At 52.4% G+C, this 18,674-nt stretch overlaps 2 protein-coding genes across 3 annotated transcripts in view; one reads left to right on the top strand and one right to left on the bottom strand.

The window, feature by feature from the left end:
* Nucleotides 1-382: 382 nt before the first annotated feature.
* Nucleotides 383-5,422, bottom strand: Nat9 (N-acetyltransferase 9 (putative)). 2 transcript variants are annotated; one of them, XM_032913678.1, is made up of 7 exons: nt 5,157-5,422; nt 4,853-4,938; nt 3,237-3,346; nt 2,594-2,737; nt 1,692-1,751; nt 1,453-1,547; nt 383-803 (listed from the first exon to the last, which is right to left on the bottom strand). In XM_032913678.1, exons 2-7 carry the CDS (start codon nt 4,927-4,929, stop codon nt 564-566), a joined length of 726 nt encoding a protein of 241 aa, XP_032769569.1. In that variant the 5' UTR covers nt 4,930-4,938; nt 5,157-5,422; the 3' UTR covers nt 383-563. The 2 variants fall into 2 exon arrangements, with proteins under 2 accessions (XP_032769569.1, XP_032769571.1); XM_032913680.1 differs by lacking the exon at nt 5,157-5,422 and adding an exon at nt 4,304-4,517 and having other exon boundaries at nt 4,853-4,939.
* A 115-nt stretch (nt 5,423-5,537) lies between these two features.
* Nucleotides 5,538-18,674, top strand: part of Tmem104 (transmembrane protein 104) — a 56,567-nt gene continuing 43,430 nt past the window's right edge. The window contains exons 1-5 of the mRNA XM_032913351.1: nt 5,538-5,626; nt 6,225-6,337; nt 14,128-14,249; nt 17,610-17,691; nt 18,083-18,176. Of these exons, the coding sequence (XP_032769242.1) occupies nt 6,293-6,337; nt 14,128-14,249; nt 17,610-17,691; nt 18,083-18,176 (343 nt within the window). The 5' untranslated portion in view covers nt 5,538-5,626; nt 6,225-6,292. The remainder of the gene's footprint in view (nt 5,627-6,224; nt 6,338-14,127; nt 14,250-17,609; nt 17,692-18,082; nt 18,177-18,674) is intronic.

Below are 18,674 nucleotides of genomic sequence, written 5' to 3'. Positions count from 1 at the left end.
TCTGCTGCCCCCTAGTGACCAGGTCTGGTGCAGCTGCCCAGAGACAGGGTGATGAGCTGACCGGAAGGCAAAGAGCCTGATGTACCTGTACTTGCAGGAGGGGCTGAGAGTGGCCTCCAGTTTCTCTGCAGCAGGCTCCAGGCTTTTCTGACAGGGATGCTCCCCAGATACAAGGAGCTATATTCACAAGCCATTCTTCCCTCAGACCTGTCAAGCCCCAAAGAGCTAAAACAAGACCAAGGATGCTGGGGAGAGGGACCAACCCAGTACTTCACCTTGTCACCTGTCTTCCAAAGGTCCAGCTCACTAGGTCACCCTGGCCTGCTGACAACAGGATCTGCCCCTGCCCTCCCCTTCCCCAAGGGGAGGGTGGATGAAGAAATGAAGGAAGCTGCCCCATGAGAGCTTTACTCAGCCAGGGCCCCAGGGAAAGGCTGGTTCTCCACATCCTTCTGGTTTCTAGTTCCCACCTCCACCCCTTCCAGTGCAGTCAGAGTCAGTGTATGGTTCGGGGTTGGAAGGGGTGTTCTTGACCATGGCTAGCCAGGGGAGGCCACACAGGCTCAGGAGGGCCTGGAGCAGACTGAAGATACTGTGCTTTTATCTCCCGTGCAGCTGTCTGGCCTTGGGAGCATGTAATTCCAACTCTTCTGCTCACTCGGGGTGGCTGTCCCAGGCTCTGCTTTCCTAGCTCTGTAGGGTCTCTCTTCCATGTGGCTTGTCTGCTCCAGAATCCACTGCCGCTCTGACTCGTTCACTGCCAGCCTGAGTGTCACCTCCTGGAAGACGTTGCTCATAGCCACCTGTAAAAGCCAGAGAGCAGACCTACTGAGCGCCACCCCAATGCTCATAGCCACCTGTAAAAGCCAGAGAGCAGGCCTACTGAGCGCCACCCCAATGCTCATAGCCACCTGTAAAAGCCAGAGAGCAGACCTACTGAGCGCCACCCTGAGCAGACCTACTGAGCGCCACCCCAATGCTCATAGCCACCTGTAAAAGCCAGAGAGCAGACCTACTGAGCGCCACCCCAATGCTCATAGCCACTTGTAAAAGCCAGAGAGCAGGCCTACTGAGTGCCACTCCAGGCTCATAGCCACCTGTAAAAGCCAGAGAGCAGGCCTACTGAGCGCCACTCCAGGCTCATAGCCACCTGTAAAAGCCAGAGAGCAGGCCTACTGAGTGCCACCCCAATGCTCATAGCCACCTGTAAAAGCCAGAGAGCAGGCCTACTGAGCGCCACCCCAATGCTCATAGCCACCTGTAAAAGCCAGAGAGCAGGCCTACTGAGCGCCACCCCAATGCTCATAGCCACCTGTAAAAGCCAGAGAGCAGACCTACTGAGCGCCACCCCAATGCTCATAGCCACCTGTAAAAGCCAGAGAGCAGGCCTACTGAGTGCCACCCTAACACCAACAGCTCTACTTCCATGGGCCTCCCTATCAGTGCTCTTACCTGCTTAAAGTGTAGTTTCTGGAACATCCGGATGCTGGGTTCATTTTCTTGCCCGATTTTGGCCTCAAACTTGGTCAGACCTAGCTTCGTCACTCCTCCAGTTACGAGAGAGAGGCAAACAGAAAAAGCCTCTTGTCCCGGTCTGCAGTCGAGGGCCTGCCATCCGCTGCCCTATCCCCACCCCAAGAAGACTGAGGCCTACCCACCTCTACCCATGTGGTCAGTTCTGTTTGTCTTACCGTAGGACATGATCAGGAGGGAAGCCTCGGTGCCAAGTCCCTGGCGTCTGCAGCTGGGCTCTGGGAAAAAGAGCACACTGTAGCTGGTACCAGACACCGGGCTCCAGTGTATACACATGACACATGACAGGTACTGGCTCAGGGATTTACCAAAACTCCACCGTTAGTTAGCATTGTGCCAGGGAAAAAGACAGGCGCACAGAAGTACAGGACACACAAGGCCGCCAGCAATCTGAACCCAGCTCCCTTCACCAGGGAGCTCTGGGCAGAAGCTAAGGACCCAGGATGCACAGGCAGACGGGGCTCCTCCACAGCATGGCAGGGCAGGGCATCTCCTGGATCCTTGCTCTTTGGAGGATCCCCTCCCGAGCAAGGAACAGATGGAGTTTTGGAGACAACAAACTCGAGGGCTGAGGGCTGGGAAGATGGCTCAGTAGTAAAGTGCCTACAAGGAGGGCCAGGGTTTGATGCCCAGAACCCATGTAAAAAAAAAAAAGCTGGGTGTGGGTGGCATGCATTTTGAAGCCCTGTACTGGGGGAGGGCACAGCCAGCTTGCCTGGCCTACTTGGCAACTTCCAAGCTGGTCAGAAACCCTGTCTCAACAAAACAAAGGTTTAAAAAGGAAAAGGTTGATGATGAGTGAGGAACAAAAGCCAAGATTGTTCTCTGGTGCCCACACAGACAGATGGACAGACAGACATGTACCAAAGGTCAGGTCACGACGAGGCATATGGGAAAAAAGTGAACCCAAGGGCTAGTCACCATGCTGAATGTGGGACGAGGTGGGGGGGGGCATTGGGCAGAGGTGGGTGAACGGGACGACATGACAGTCTGTCACAGAGCTAGCTGACAGTGGCTGGCTGATCTCTCTGAGGTTCTGCCTGGGTCAGGTGAGACAAACCTGCAATCATGACCTCGATCTCCCCCAGGGTGGGGTCTTCTAGGTCTGTGAGGAAGAGGTTCACGTCTCCCACCATGCAGCTCTCTTCAGGGGGGCGAGGCTGGGCCTGCCACTTCTCGGCATCCAGCACAATGAAGGTGCACTCTGAGGGCAGAGGCAACAGGGTTAGCACCTGCAGACTTCAAAGAAGAGAGGCAAGGCTGGTGTTCCCACCCGAGCCAGACAGCTGCAGAACAGGGCCATCCCTGAGTAAGGGAAAAGGGACCCAGGGCCTGGTAAACAGGTCAAGTCCACCCGCGATCTGAAGTGGGAAACAGTTTTCTCCAAGGCAGCTGTACAGAGGAACGAGGGACCCGAAGGGCAGGAGGACCTGTACTAACTAGGCTATGGGATGGAGGTGAGAGCAGGGCCTAAATGAACAGTGAGAAATCAAACTGCCTTATTTTCTCTGAATCCCTCCATGCTAGCCCAGTGTCTGCTCAGGAAAAAGGAGCCAGCCTCGGGTCCAAGTATAAGCAACCTCCAAACTTCTTATCATCACAGCTTAGTGACTCCCCACCCACCCACCCAGAGGGCAGTAGCTGAGGGGTGGGAGAAAGGAAGAGTGGAGGCTTCCTGGGGTGGGGGTGGGGGAGCTCCTCACTGTCTTCGTCTTCACACCAGCTACACTGCATCTCATACTCCTGCTGTAGGGTCAGCTGCTCGGAGGCTGTCAGGTGCCGCAGTTCCTCTGACTTCATCCACTCGTGGTACCTGGAGGGGTGGGGGTGGGGCTTGCCTTAGGGAAGAGGTACTGATTCAACAGCATTGGGTTTCTTGGGTGTGGAAGGGCAGGCCTGGATGCCCAGCATCGGGGAGGTGGAGCCAGAAGGATCAGGTGTTCAAGGCCACCCTGGGTTCTAGGAAGCCCTTTCTAAAAAGCAAACGAGCAGGAAGAGGATAGAGTGTTTCACCTCTGTCTGGGTTGAATTCTATGCCAGGCCCTCAACAGTACAAGCCCAAGCAGCTATGAGGTATGAGGTGCAAACAAGCAAGAATCTGACAACGGGTGTGGTGGCACACGCCTTGAGGCGAGCCCGGCCTACATAGTTCTAGGCCTAGATAGGGCTGCACGGTTGAGACCCTGTCTCTAAATAAATCCACACAAATTAAAAAAATGAAGTAAGGATCTGACATCCGCTCCTTTCTGATTTTGCTCACACAGGATAAGCGCTGTGGAGGCACGAACTTTATAGTCATTTTTTGCTCTGTGTCAGAACATGCTGTAGGTACTGACTTAACATATAATCTATTAAAAAAAAAAAAAAAATACCCCCACCACCCCAAAAAAAAGAAACACCACAAAAGTATGAATTTGTGCTCTCCGAGATGAAATGGGTATGGTTAGTCAGAAAAGGTAGGTTCTCCCCTCAGGCAGCAGCAGAAACTAACTATATCCACTTCTGGGTGCTCAGATACTGCTGCTCCCCCACCCTACCCCCCTGAGCCCCCCCCAGCCCCTCGCTCCCCGGCCCCCCGCCCCTCCCCCCGCCCAGGTAACATAAAACCAAACACGTCTCCAATTCCCGAGACCAATCATATGCCAATCCAACCTCAGAAATGAGGGCTGGGAAGACCTCTACGAGGCAGGGTGCCAGGGACCTCCCCAAAGTAAAACTATTGTCCTCTACACGGCCAGTTTCTCCATCTACCGGATGTTTGCCAACTAACCTCACAGAGAGTCCCTGTATCTCACTTCTGGCCTTTAGACAGTAGGCATCAAAATAATGAAAACATCTGGGGCAAAGCACACGTTTAAGTCTCTAGGGCAATACCAGGGAATGCCACCATCAGTAATTTAGAACGAGGGAAGGAGACACGTCATTGTTCTTTGCCTATACACATCTAGAAGGTGTCGTTCATGATTGAAAAGCCAAAAAGAAATCTGAGACATGGAGGAAAAAGAAAAAAAAGAAAGAAAGAAAGAAATGAGCTCTCCATTTCAGCTCTACCCTTTCTGCATGTAATCCCCACTCCCATCCAAAACCCCCACTTTGAGACACCGGCTCACTAAGTACCCCTAGCTGGCCTGGAACTTCGGACGCGTAGACCAGGCTGGCCTCAATCTCGCATCTGACTCTGCCTCCCAAGTGTTGTACCGGAATCAAAGGTGTATAGCACCACAAATAATGTTTCTTAAACCGAACAGGCTCCTAGAGTGGGACACCCTGTTTCCAACAGCCCTCCACGCTACAACCAGTCAAGTAAACAGTTAGTTACCTAGGCACATGCTCGGAGGTGTAGGGTACCAGGACCACCTTCTTGCCCAGTAGTATGGTGTTCTGATTCAGCTTCATTGTAGCTGCCTACAAGTGGGGAGAGTTAAAGACTTCAGAGCCCCAAGCGTCTTTCCAAGCAGGGTGGGAACTCAAACTCTTCCAGGAGCCGTGGGGCTGTGTTGACAGAAGAGCGTCCTGCCTTTCCCTCACAACGACTTGAAAGGACATCCGACCCCTACACAACGTGCCCCAGTCCACCCCCTAATGACCTGTTAACCCTTTTTCAACCTGTTTCCAACCCTAACCTCCAGCGTCCACGTCACCGGGCTCTGGCCCTTCCGTTTTCCTGTCCCCAAGTCCCACTCAAAGTTCTCAGGCCTCAGTTCCTTGCATGGCAGGACAGTGGTTCCTCGCCCGTCTGAGAACCGTAGTTTGCAAACTGCAAAGCTCACAACCACCCCACCCCGCCGAGGAACGCGTCCCCAACAACAGCGGTCAGTGCCCGCCTCCGAGAGCCAGGCTTTCCGCTGGCGCGTCGGTGTGCACTGTCCGCTTCCGCCACGCAGACGGCAGCCGTGGAGCCCAATCCCGGCCCCGCCCCCGCGAGGCGCCCAATCAGAGCACTGCGCCCCTCCCCACGCGCTCGCTTGGAAGGCGGACTGGGGAGCGTGCGCATGCGCGTAGCGGGCGCTGGTGCGGGGGGCCGCCGGTGCCGGGTGGCAGCTGCGGAGCTGGAGGCGGTGGCCGCTGTGCCCCGGAGCTAGCTGTGCTGCAGGTTTGGGACGGGCAGGAGGGTAGGATAGGGTGGAGATGGATGTGAATCTTGGAGTCTCACCAGGAGGGGAGGATAAGGGAAGGAAAGAGACGGGCTCTTGGGAAGGGAGGAAGGCTTAAAGGTGGGAAACCCTGAGGTAAGGCAGAAGGCAGGTGTGGGTGCGCGAGGTCCCATTTAAAAGAAGAGGCTTTGGGGCAAGGAGCTAATATGGAGGGGCGACCTTGGAAAAGCTGGCTCCCTGCTGTGGGCGGAGAAGCAGACAGTTGTGTGGGCTGTCCTGTGTAGTAGTGAGCTCATAGATACTGAATGAAGTGGACAGACGTAACCATTTTAAGGTAAAGGAGGCTGTGACGGCTAGTGAGGCTTAGTGTCCTGAGAGGCCCCCCCTCAGTCACTTGGAGTGTGAGCAGCATCCAGGCTCAGCAGTCAAGTTAGAAGGCATTGTCCAGGGAGCTGCGTCCCACCAAGGCTGTCTCATGGCAGATACTGAGGCCGGAGTGTCTGAGATAAAAGGGCTACAGGTGAAAGGGGCAGGCTGTACGTCTCCCCCAATCCCATCTCTGCCATTAGAGAACTAAAGTCTACCCTTTTGTCTTAGGAGCTGCAGCAACTGCTGGCACTGTGCAGAAGGAACCTCTTGGGCCAGCCCTTCCTCACTCTCTGGAGATGGCTGGCGAGATCACAGAGACCGGGGAGCTCTATTCTCCTTATGTGAGTTTTTCCTCCATAAGTGTGTTCCGCTCACCACCATGCCGCTGGTCTCTAGAGAAGCCCACTGCTGACAGTGGACTATACTAATTATGGCCCTGGTTTAAATAGACCCTGGTGAGAAACAAGACCGAAACTCCACATAACTCCCGTCAGCAGGGTTCAGCTGTCTTTGTGTGTGTGTGTGTGTGTGTGTGTTATACATACATCAGGCTCCTTTCCCATTTGTTTATTATTTGTTAAAGTTTTTATATGAAATGTACATGCATGCCTGTTAAATCCAAAAGAAGGCACCAGATGCCCTGGAGTTGTAGATGTTTGTATTCTACCCAGTGTGTGTGCCGGGAGTGAACTCTGGTCCTCTCCAGGAGCAGCAGGTGCTCTTAACAGCTGAGCTGTTTCTCCAGGCCAATTCTCCTTTCAGATGCCTATCAGAGAGCGTCAAGCCAGCATCCCTAAGTTGCTAGTCTCCCATAGTACCTATCTCGGGGCTCCTACAGATCTCACGCAGTTCTGCCGGTCACATGGGCGTCCCCAACAGCTGTTGCTATGGATTTGCGTCCCCCTCGGCCGTCTGCAGCCTCTTTGGTCTTTTGCTGAATTCTACATTGCACAACTCTTGCGGTCTTGGATGTTGAAAGAGGCGGCGAACTGCAGAGTCTTGCATTTGCAGCTTGGTAGAGGAGGCAATTAATGACAATTAGAGCGATCGGTTTCCCTCTGCCTCGGCTCCATGGCCCCCGCACTCCCCCACACACTCAGTTTATCTTCCGAGTGCAGTATCCGGTTGTCTGTGGTTATTGCATCACGGGGCCTTCACTGGGAGAGTCGCTGGAGGTAATCGTGAATAACCTGGGTTGACTCACGTTGCTACTGGCCGTCACAAGGAAAAGCAGCTCTTCCCCACGAGCCTTCTTTCCAGGATCTTTTCTAGTTTCAACAGCTGATCACAGACACAATGCTACCCCCTTCACTGGTGCAGCTCACCAGGGCAAGTCTCTGGAGTGCTGGCGTGGTGGACAGTGACCCTGTCCGTGCAGTCATGTGATAGTTCCTAGTTTCCCTTGTCAGCAGCAAGATGTCCGCACTCTCCTGACAAACTGCCACAGTTCCTGCTTTCCCTGACACTAACTTTAAACTTAGAGGAAGCGAGTTACTGCTGTGACTGCATTTTAGAAGGAAAGCGCCTTATGTCTCCATTTCTTGTGCCTCCACCATGTAATCATTCACACAGACGCCTGGTCGGTTAGGCCGGCGTGCCTCAAGAGCTCCGCTCTGCCCACCCCACCCCCCTTTTCTCCTTCCCATTTTATGTGTGCTTTATTTTATCCGGGGGTCTTTGCGGTTGCCATAGACAGATGCTTTGGTTTTGTTTTTAATCTTAATTGTGAAGGAAGAGAGATGTGGGGGAAAGATGGGTGCTGGTGGAAACCGGGTAGTGTCAATCAGGCGGTGGTCAGAGTTCTGGGGAAAGCGGCCATCTTTTTCTTTTGGGTCTTTGTTTTTCTTTTAAAGATTTAATTTGTGTGTGTACCAATGTTTGGGATGTATATATGAATATGCATGTGTATGCATGTATACATATGTACTCGTATATATGCATAGTTGTATACATGTGTGTCTATAGATACATATGTACACATACACACATGCACATGTATATATGTATACATATGTGCTCATATATATGCATTGTTGCATACATGTTTGTCTATATATACATATGTACATATATACGCACACACACATACATGTATATGTCATATGCATGCAGTGCCCTCAGAGGCCAGAAGAGGGCGTCAGATCCCCTAGAACTGGAGCTATATCTGGTTTTAAGCCACCATGTGGGTGCTGTAAACTGAGCCAGGGTCCTCTGCAAGAGCAACGAGTAGTCTTAATCCCTGAGCCATCTCTCCCAATCCTAAGGTTCTTTTTAATTAGTTTTTTGAGGATTTTTGTGCAATGTGCTTTAAGCATATCGTCCTCCTTCCCCTAATACCTCCCAGATCCACCCCACCTCCCTACCCATTCAACTTTGTGTCCTTTCAGAACAAAAGCAAAACAAAAGGCCACCAAGTTCAGTTTGTACTGGTAATATACTCTGGGATAGGTGGCCTCCTACTGGAGCGTGGGTCACTTACCAGGGGCTCCTGACACACACACACACACACACACACACACACACACACACACACACAGAGTCTCTCTCTCTCTCTCTCTCTCTCTCTCTCTCTCTCTCTCTCTCTGTGTGTAGCTTTCAATTGCCAATAGTTGCTTGGCTTCACACCCTTCTTCCCCTTTATGCTGGGACTTGGTCTGGCTTGAGCTTGCACAGGTCTTGTGCGTGCCTTTTGTCACGACCACTGTCTCTGGAGCTCGCGGTTTCCTTGTGATCGTCCGGAGCCTCAGGTCTTATACTCCTTCCCACTTCCACTGTGTCTTCTGAATTACCTTAGGGTTTCTTAATCTACCATCCTAGAAGAATAAGTCTGGGCTGTATGTGTGTGTACCATGTGCCTCGTGCCCACAGAGACCAGAAGAGGACATCAGATTCCCCCAGAACTAGAGTTAAAGACAGTTGTGAGCTGTCATGTGGGTGCTGGGAACTGAACCCAGGTCCTCTGCAAGAGCAGCACATGCTCTTAACCACTGAGCCATCTCTCTGGAGCATACTGCCTCTCTCTCCCTCTCCCCCCTCTCCCCATCCCTCTTCCCTGTCCCTCTCCCTCTCCCTCCCCTCCCTCTCCCCCTCTCCCTCCCCTTCTCCCTCCCCCTCTTGCCCCCTTTCTTCTTCCTCTCCCTTCTTCTCTCTCCCTTCTTCCCTGTCTCTTTAAATTTCTTTTTTTTAAACTGTTATGTGTGTCTGTTCTTGCGTGTAGGCAAGAAGAGGGTGTTAGATCCCTTGCAGATCCCCGAACTGAATTACAGGTGCTCATGAGCCTGACATGGGTGCTATGGCCCAGACTCTGGTCCTCTGCCGGAGTAGTAAGTGCTCTTAACCTGTAATTTGCCAGATCAGGTAGGCCAGCTAGACAGCAAGCTCTAAGGGTCCCCTGCATCTGCCTCCCAAGGATCCCCCTGCATTTGCTTCCCAAGGGGGGTCCCCCTGCATCTGCCTCCCAAGGGTCCCCCTGCATCCGCCTCCCTAGTATTGGGATAACAAGTGCTTGCTCCCGTCCCCAGGCTTCTTTGAGTGTTTGTTATTGTGAGACAGTGGCTAGCCTTGAACTCACTATTTAGACCAGGCTGGCCTCGAATTCATAGAGACCCACTTGTCTCTTCCTCCTGAGTGCTGGGATTAAAGTAATGGACCACCACACCCCGCCTTCTTACGTGGGCGCTCAGGAGTAAACTCCAAACCTTGGGTCTGCATGACAAGCACTTTATTGACTCAGCCACCTCCTCGGCCCTGCAGTCTTAAATCCTCCTTGGGGCTCAGATACCATTGCTGCCTCCTGCCGCCTTTGACTGCCCTCAGGGGACGCTCCTGAGAGATGGTGCTTGGCTGTCCTGGGTACCTTCTGGTGCAGGGATGCAGGCAGATACTACGCTGTACTAAGCTCTCTAGGATGGAGCTGCGGGGCTATGCCTTCCCTGGTTCAGCACACAGGGGAGCCAGGCGAGCCTGCATGTATAGGTTGGTCTTCAGAGAATACAACAGGGCCTCATTCCTCCACTTTCTGCCACCCTTCCAAGGAGGCCGCCTCCTCCCCCACGGTCACGTGACGACCTTTTCCCCTCCACAGCTCCTCTTGACCTGGGCTGCGGCTGAGTTGAGAGTGGCTTCCTTTTTTTTTTTTTTTTTTTTTTTTTTAAAGGTCTTATTTAATGTATGTAAGTACATTGTCGCTGTCTTCAGACACACCAGAAGAGGGCATCGGATCTCCTTACAGATGGTTGTGAGCCACCATGTGGTTGCTGGGAATTGAACTCAGGACCTCTGGAAGAGCAGTCGGGTGCTCTTAACCGCTGAGCCATCTCTCCAGCCCGAGTGGCTTCCTTTTGCCTGCTCCTCATGACCAATGCTCACTGGGCACCTTTCCGGAAAGCACAGAGGACTTAGTGCGCGCCCAGATTGCCGAGGCCCACAGATGGCAAAGGAACCCTGCCTTGCACTGCTGAGCTCCCAGTGGACACGCAGTGTTTACCCCGGACCTAAAAATAGCAGCAGAGAAGGACAAACAAGTCTAGAAGTCTGTTTCCTAGTTTACTTTTATTTTTAATCAGAAATTGTTAGGTGTTTTCCCTGAATGTATACAAGTGCACAATATGATTGTAGTTCCCACAGAAGCCAGAAGTTGTCAGATCCCTTGGAACTGAATCTACAGATGGTTGTGAGCCATCATGTGCTGTAGGGAATGGAACCCAGGCCCTCTGGACGAACAGCCGGTGCTCTTAACCACGGAGCCATCTCCTCCACCCTACAAATGTTCGTTTTCTGGACAGGATTTCTCTGTGTAGTCCTGGCTGTCCTAGGACTCACTCTGTAGACCAGGCTGGCTCTGAACTCAAGTCTGCCTGTCTGCCTCCTGAGTGCTATGCCCCTTCTACAAGTGCTTCTTATACTTCTCAAAAAATTTTACCTGCATGTATGTCTGTGAGAGTGTGTCAGATCCCCTGGAACTGGAGTTATAAACAGTTGTGAGCTGCCATGTGAGTACTGGGAATTGATCTTGGGACCTCTGTAACAGCAGCCTGTGCTCTTAACTACTGAGCCATCTCTCCAGTCCATGTCACCTTTTTTTTTTTTAAGATGTATTTATTTTATTCATATAAGTACACGGTAACTATCCTCAGACACACCAAAAGAGGGCATTAGATCCCATTACAGATGGTTGTGAGCCACCACGTGGGTGCTGGGAATTGAACTCAGGACCTCTGGAAGAGCAGTCAGTGTTCTTAACCACTGAGCCATCTCTCCAGCCCCATGTCACGTTCTTAAAGCCCTTTGCCTTGCTTCCACCATGAGAAGCCTCTGAGAAGGCCGTTTTTATTAAAGTTTCTACCACTGCTTAGTGTTTCTCTTAAAAATATTAGGTAGAGAGCAAGGCTGCTCAGAATCTAGATGATGTCAGGGGGTCAGCTGGGGTCTGTTCTCAGTGCCTACAGAGCCCACCAGAGATGGCCACTCAGACACAGCATATAGCCAATTGAAAGTCTTTATGCCAGCTGACTGGGACCACACCCAAGTATTGATGGGGGTGACAACATGAACCAGACAGGTACCTAGGTGTGGCCCCACGTGTGCAGATCATGGGATTTTAAAGGGCAGAGACCTCGTCCAGATACATTGCTCATCAGCTGAGGAGGGCTGGGGGCTTCGCAGAGTAAGCAGTTTGAAGCAGGCAGTTTTAGCAGACACTAGGACACTAAGATAAGTGGTTATCTGGAGGAGGTTCCGCACAAACAGGCTGAGATAGCTTAGGCCATCCTGACCTTTGGTTCCTAGAATAGCATTACATGGTTTCCCCTGGAATTCTCTATCAAGAAGATCAGATTCTTGTTAAACCAGAAGCAGGCTCAGCAAGACTACAAGGTGGAGGAACTCTGCACTGTCTTGGCCTGTCACCCCTGCTCCAAACCCCCCAAACCATAGCACCCCCATCATTTCCACAAGGGCCTGTGTCCTCTGTGGCTTGGTTCACCAACCACAGCCACTGTAAGGCTCCCAGGACGCCCTATGCACCCCTGTAAGAATGTGACATCAGAGTCCAGCTCTGCTCAGAGCGCTGTGGTCTCACACGGATCCGGACACTGTGGACCCCTAGCTAATAGACTTCCAGGTGCCAGGGTCTCTCAGCCGAGGACAGGAGGGTGGCCACGCATTTCCCTTCCCTTGCAGCATCGCAGGCAGAGAGCGGGGCTACAGACTACACTGTGAAATGGTCCTTATCCTAAAAGCTGTAAGACAGAGCCTCCCATGCTATGGAGACCGGACTCTCTTCTTCAGAGCCATGCTATTTATTGGTTTGTCTGGCCATGGCATTAATAACTCTTCATAAAGTCCTTATCCCCAACCGTCTGTCTCAGTGTCCCTTTGAAGCCCACATTCAAGGCCTCATGCCCCCCCCCACTTCTCCCACCGTAAGCCTTTGTACCTGGAAGTCCCGCCCCTTGACCTTATTCCCGTATGAAGGGGGAGTCATACAGAGCAGGAGATGTGCCCATGATACAGCCCATCTTCGGAGGTCAGAAGACAGCTCTGGGGAGTTGGTTCTCTCCTCCGTTATACAGGCTCAGGGGATCAACCGGAGAGGGTCAGGCTTTTCCCCGAGCATTTTTAACTCCTGAGCTATCTCAAAAGCGTCTTCCTCCTTCTCTTCCTCCTCTTCCTCCCCTTTTCCTCTTCCTCTTTCTCTCTCTCTTTTTTTTTTTTTAACAGTATCTTATTGTGAATCCTACGTTGGCCAGTTCCATATTCCCCTCTCCTTAGACTCCCACATGCTGGGACTGCAAAAAAATGGCTTAAATTGCTTAAAGCACTCTACATTATCTCTTGCAACCAAGCCACAGTTGTTCTCTTCCTTCTCCTCTCCCACCATGACCGATGTCTCTGTTCTCATTGTCTCTCCCGTCTGTAGTCAACAGCTTTATTGGTTGAAGGGTGTGTCTGTAGAGTACCATTTAATCCTCAGGTGAAGGATGTGTCTGGCAAGTACCTGGGAATCCTCTCAGGTGAAGGGGTGTGTCTGTCCAGTACCTCGGACTCCTCAGGAGTACCATGGACTCCTCAGCCACAGGCCAGGCTGGAGGCTCAGCGCTGGTTGAGTGAGGGAGTGAGCTGAGCAGAGCTAGCTAACTTATTCTAGCCAGGTACACACTGGCTTCAAAGTGCCGGTGATGAAATTGACCCCAGCCAAGGCGCAAATGCTGTGGACACAGTCACTTGTAAAAAGCCTGACTTAAAATTCAGAAGGCCTGAGGCCTCTGTCGAGCCCGAGATAAGCTGAGCAGGGTGTGGTGAGGGCCCTTTGACTTTAATTGTGTAGCATGGTCGCTGTGTCAGATTTTTATATTCTTATTTATAAGGCATGTTAAGTGTGCACATGCATGAACTCATGGGTGGCGGTTAGAGGACAACTTGCAGGAGCCAGTGGGTCCATGGACTTGAACTTGGAATGTCAGGTTTGGCAGCAAGCACCTTTACCCACTGAGCCATCTCTCTGGCCCTATAGCTTTTGCTGTTGTTTTAAATCCTGAACTTGCTAGTCAACTGTGGTAACGCATGACTGTAGTCCTAAGACAGAAAGATTGCCATGGGTTTAAGGCCAGCCTGGGCCACTTAATACCAGCCTAGACAGGACTATATAATAAGGCTTTGTTGTCACAAACAAAACAAAAAAGCCCAATCCTGAAGTTGGTGTCGGGTGAAGGCTATAGTCCGTTATGTGGATGCCACTGCTCAGAGGACAGCAGCAAGAGCTGGTACAGAAGTAGAGCGAATCAAGGGATCAGCCACCTCTGAGAGGTTCTCTAGAGGTCAGTAGGCTTGTTCAGCCTCATGCCGGTGTCCTGCCTGTGGCACAGGTAGCCCCAGCCAGGTTGAGTGGAGTGCAGGAACAAACCGAAATTGATAAGACTGGAGACCGAGGGGCTGTCATCCTCTGGGTGTCCGTTGCAAATGTGTGGCTTCCTGGCACCTGGCTACAGACGGAGACTCTTTAGGACTCAGGTGCCATCCCTCCCTGTCTCCCTGGTGAAGACTAGGAAAGGCCTTCACAGTGCTGATGTCATCCAGAGCCGTCCTTGGGTTAATTAATCCTCTGGCTGAACGTTGCTCCTGTTGGTTCCAGGTCGGGCTGGTGTACATGTTTAACCTCATTGTGGGCACAGGTGCGCTCACCATGCCCAAGGCCTTTGCCACTGCCGGGTGGCTTGTCAGCCTCATCCTGCTGGTATTCGTAGGCTTCATGAGGTAAGAGCTGCAGGGGGTAGGGGTGGGGCGGGATGGGGCACGTGGGCTGCCACCTGGGGACTAGGGACAGAACTGGAGGAAGTCCACCCAGGGAGCCCGGACGTCTCTTAATTAACAGGAGAGCTCTTGAGGGGGTAGGAAGATTGCTGTTTCCATATATGTAGATGAGTGGCTCCTAAGCTAGGTGGCCCAGAGCAAGGATCCAAAGGTCACCAGGGCCTTTTGCTATCAGAGCAGTGGAGTAGCCCTAAGCAGTTAAGCCAGGACACCAGACAAGCCCTTGCGGGGGGTCTCACGAGGCAATGCTAGTCCTGACAGACTCTCAGATTCCCTGCTCTGAGTTCTATCTCTTATAACCACCAGTCTTTGCCCTCTGAGAAGTCAGCACTCAGCCACTGAAAAGGCCGGCTAGTGATCGAGTTTGCAATTTAGATTTGCTTAAAATCGTTTACTACAGGCACACACATTCACAGATGTACCCACACATACATATGTATGCACACATGCATGGATATATGCACACGCACACACATACATATACACATATATGGGGCAGTCAGTTTTTTAGGGACCTGCCCTGTGTCCACCCCCACCCGCCCAGGCCTTCACGAATACTAACTTTGTCGACCAGACGTTGGAGGGGTCAGCAGTCCATCACAGTGGTCCAAGCTGTAATTAGAACAAGGCAAGTTCAGCCCCCTCCACCAGGTAGGAACCCATGTAAAAGAGGTGGGAAGTCGGGCTGCAGAGACGGCTCAGAGCACTTGCTGCTCTTGCCAGGGACCTGGGTTCAGCTCCCAGCACCCACACCGTGGCTCCCAACCATCTATAACTCCAGTTCAGGGGATCCGATGCCCTCTATGGGCAGTGCCCAGATTTTATGGTGCACATACATACATACATACATACATACATACATACATAATACATACATGCAGGCAAAGAAACATTATAAAAAATAAAATAAAACAGAAGGAAGCCAGGTGGGGTGGTGCATACCTGTAAAACCAGTGCCGGGGCAGCTGCAGGACAAACAGGAGTGGACCAGGTCATCCTCGGCTGCAGAGTAGATGGCCTCCACCCCCACCTCCTCCAAGGAGTATCTCCCCTGGGAGACAGCACTTCTCCTACACCATCCTCCCCGTTAGGGACTTCCCACAGAAGACGACGAAGATCTCTCTGCCCCTGTGGACCTGACCACATCTTGGGTGAGGACAGAGTGAGGAAGGCAGAGCTTACTGGAGAGCAAGTTACAAGGTGATGAGAGAAAAAGCTGCACAGGGGCTGGGGAGGTGGGGACACTGCAGGTTAAAGTAGGGCCCGGGGCGTGGAGCATGGGGACCTGGGATGTGGGGGCCAAAACCTGGGGTGTAGGGGAGCGAGGAGCTGTACCACATCAGAGGCTTGAGGAAAAGAGCACCCTAGAAAAAAGGAAGCGGCAATAAAAGCTGAAGAAAACAGGACCAGAAGAGGCTCATGGGAGGGGGTCACACCCAAACTTTGAGGTTTCCTTGTGCACTCATTTTGGGGAACCTTGGGGGTGAACCTCTGAGTACTGTTGGCTTGTTACATACCTCATGCTCTGGTAACCAACAGCCCTCAGAGTTCTGGTCCAAGTCACTGTGTCCCCTTTAAAGGCTCAGTACAGGCAGCCGTCTCAATGGGGAAATGATTACTGGAGACCCCCAGGTAGGGGCTGCCATGCCCCTCTCTGCTAAGCCCGTTTGCTTGGTTTGATCAATGGGTTGACTCTGCACAACCGACAGAAGCTTTCTTACGTCTTAATTAAGATTGATTTCAGTTTCGCTCCTAATAAGGCGTGGAAAGGCAGAGTCCTTAGAAGGACCAGTTAAGCGAGATAATGAGAAACCTGTCTGGGCTTCCCCAGGCTTTCATGCTTCCAGCCCCTGACCCACTGGTGGAGGGATGTGGGTTCAACTGTGAGCAGCCCAGCAGGTCCCTTCCCACCTGATTGGAGGCTTTAGCATTTACTGCTGGCTGCTGTCAGTACTGGAGGGCGTGGGGACAGAGTTGCGCAGTCCTCCGGAAATCTGGAGAAAAGTGTTAGCCCGAGTAGATTTATGCCCAGGGTTGCAGCAGCCAAAGGCAGCACCCTGTGTCTACTGTGAATGGAAGCACAGGGCGTTCCAGCCGCCCTGTAGGCTGTGGGTAAGCGTCTGGTACCTTTTCCCAGTCCCCCTTGAGGGAAACAAGGATACAAGCTTATCTTAAAATTGAGCCAAATTACTTAGGAAATGACACTGGTGCCAAAGGCTTCCAGAGCCGAGATGCACTTTCAGCCGCCGTCCCGTGGTCCTCACACAGTGTGTGTCATTGAACGTTGGCCACTGCTCTGCATTCTGGTGAGAAGTGAAAGTTGCCCGCTCTCCTTCCAGAAGCTGTAAGAGGCCCCTTTGTGAATCAGCCCGCCACCTCAGAGCACCATTTAGCGTCTGCCCCAGCAGGCCCTTTCTGGGCAGCAGGACTGCCTCACCTACCTGAGTGCAACCTACCCCCACCCCAGCTTGAGGGGTCACGCGCTGTCTTAGTGGGGGTCACTACCGCTGTGATAAAGGGGTTTATTCAGCCTACACCTCCACATTGCTGCTCATCACTATAGGAAGTCAGGGCAGGAACTCACACAGGGCAGGAACCTGGAGGCAGGAGCCGATGCAGAGGCCATGGAGGGTGCTGCTCACCGGCTTGCTCCCTATGGCTTGTTCACCCTGATTTCTAAAGAACCCAGGACCACCAGCCCAGGGGTGGCACCACCCACAATGGGCAGGAGCCTCCCACATCAAACACTGATTAAGAAAATGCCTTACAGCTGGATCTTTCTGAGGGCCTTTTCTCAATTGAGGTTCCCTCTTTCCAGTTAACTCTACCCTGTGTCAAGTTGACATAAAACCAGTCAGCGCACGCTCCCATCTGCTGGTTTCATAACCCTCTCCTGTGTGGGAGGCTTAGGTTGGTAGTGACTTTGAGGCAAGACAGTCATTTGGTGTGCACAGTGACACTCTAATTTCCCTTTTACACACACACACACACACACACACACACACACACACACTCTCTCTCTCTCTCTCTCTCTCTCTCTCTCTCTCTCTCCTGTAGGGATGGGTTCTCTCTGTCCTTCATGTGGGTCCCAGTGATCAATTCAGATCATCAGGCATGGCAGCAAACACCCACTGAGCCACCCCGCTGGCCCCAAACCATGGACTTTGGCCAGGGAGGACCATTTCAGAATTTCTGTGGAGAATTACTCTCAGAGGAGAGAATGCTGCGGTTGGGAATTTGTTGGTTGGGTCAGATTGCTCTTCCTGCTGCCCATCATGCCATTAACATGTGACTTCCCCTCAGCTTTGTGACGACCACCTTTGCGATGGAGGCTATGGCCGCAGCCAACGCCCAGCTCCGCTGGAAGAGGATGGAGATCCACAAGGTGAGTGCATCGCCCTCACCCTCAAGGCGGTGCCTCTGTTCAGTCCTGCACCCAGGCAGCCTCTGCAGGCCTCTCCAGCAGCCCCAGCCCACGGTTTAGCTGCTTCGAAAGTAGCCACATACAGCTCAAGGGATACACACAGTGGCCGCCATCTTAGCATTGCAGCCTTGGTCCCTGACACAACCACCCAGAGCTCACTCGTTCATTCTGAACCTTTGTCCCAGGGAAGCTCCTGTCTCCATCTTCTGATGCGACAGGACACACAGAGCCTCCAAGGGACACCTTCTGGAAGGAATGAGCAAGGAAGGGCCAGTGTCAGCTGGGGTTTCTTAATGTTATACGCTCAGCTCTCTCCTCTCTTTTCCTCCTCGTCCATCCTGCTGTCTCCCAGGAAGAGGATGACGAAGACTCCTCCACAGCCTCAGACAGTGACCTCCTCAGCCAAGACAACTACGAGAGAGAGAAACGCCCCATCCTGTCTGTGCGTAAGTCTTGGGCTGCTGGCCAGCAGGGTCCCCCGTCTTTGTAGAGAGGTTCCTGGGGGGTTTCTCTGCAGATGGCCTCTGAAATGTCAGTTTAGAAGGCTGGGGAGTAGGGATCCTGAGTGCAGGCCTAGTCTCTGCCTCCTATGTATAGATTGGCACATTACCTAAGCTCTGTGCCTCAGTTCCCGTCCTTCTGCGGTCACTGAAATAATCAGGGTCTGCCTACGTCCACGTGCTTCTCTGGCTTCATCTCCGACACTCCCAACCCCACCCAAGACACACACACACCCTTACCTCCCCATCTCGGCCAAAGTTAGCTCCCCGTCTCATCCCATACTGGCCAGAATTAGGAGCATGCGTGAATTCTCTTTAGACATGGGGCTGGGGGTGCAGCTTGCTGGTGATACACTCCCTCAGTGTGCCCTGAGCTCAGACCTCATCCCCATTCCCTGACACAAAAATAACCAAATAAATCAAAAGGACTTCAAATGCTTGAAG

This window comes from Rattus rattus, chromosome 9 (assembly GCF_011064425.1).
Source record: "Rattus rattus isolate New Zealand chromosome 9, Rrattus_CSIRO_v1, whole genome shotgun sequence".
NCBI lineage: Eukaryota > Metazoa > Chordata > Mammalia > Rodentia > Muridae > Rattus > Rattus rattus.
Note: the sequence above shows the minus strand (reverse complement) of the source record. Positions and strands in the feature narration are given on the sequence as shown.

Bases quoted from the DNA above. Each gene is read 5' to 3' on its own strand.
- Nat9 (XM_032913678.1), bottom strand. From the start codon at position 4,929: ATGAAGCTGAATCAGAACACCATACTACTGGGCAAGAAGGTGGTCCTG. The intron at 3,347-4,852 runs GTAACTAACTGT...CCACCCCTCCAG, and splicing joins ACCTCCGAGCATGTGCCTAG to GTACCACGAGTGGATGAAGT. The intron at 1,548-1,691 runs GTAAGACAAACA...TCGTAACTGGAG, and splicing joins CCTCCTGATCATGTCCTACG to GAGTGACGAAGCTAGGTCTG.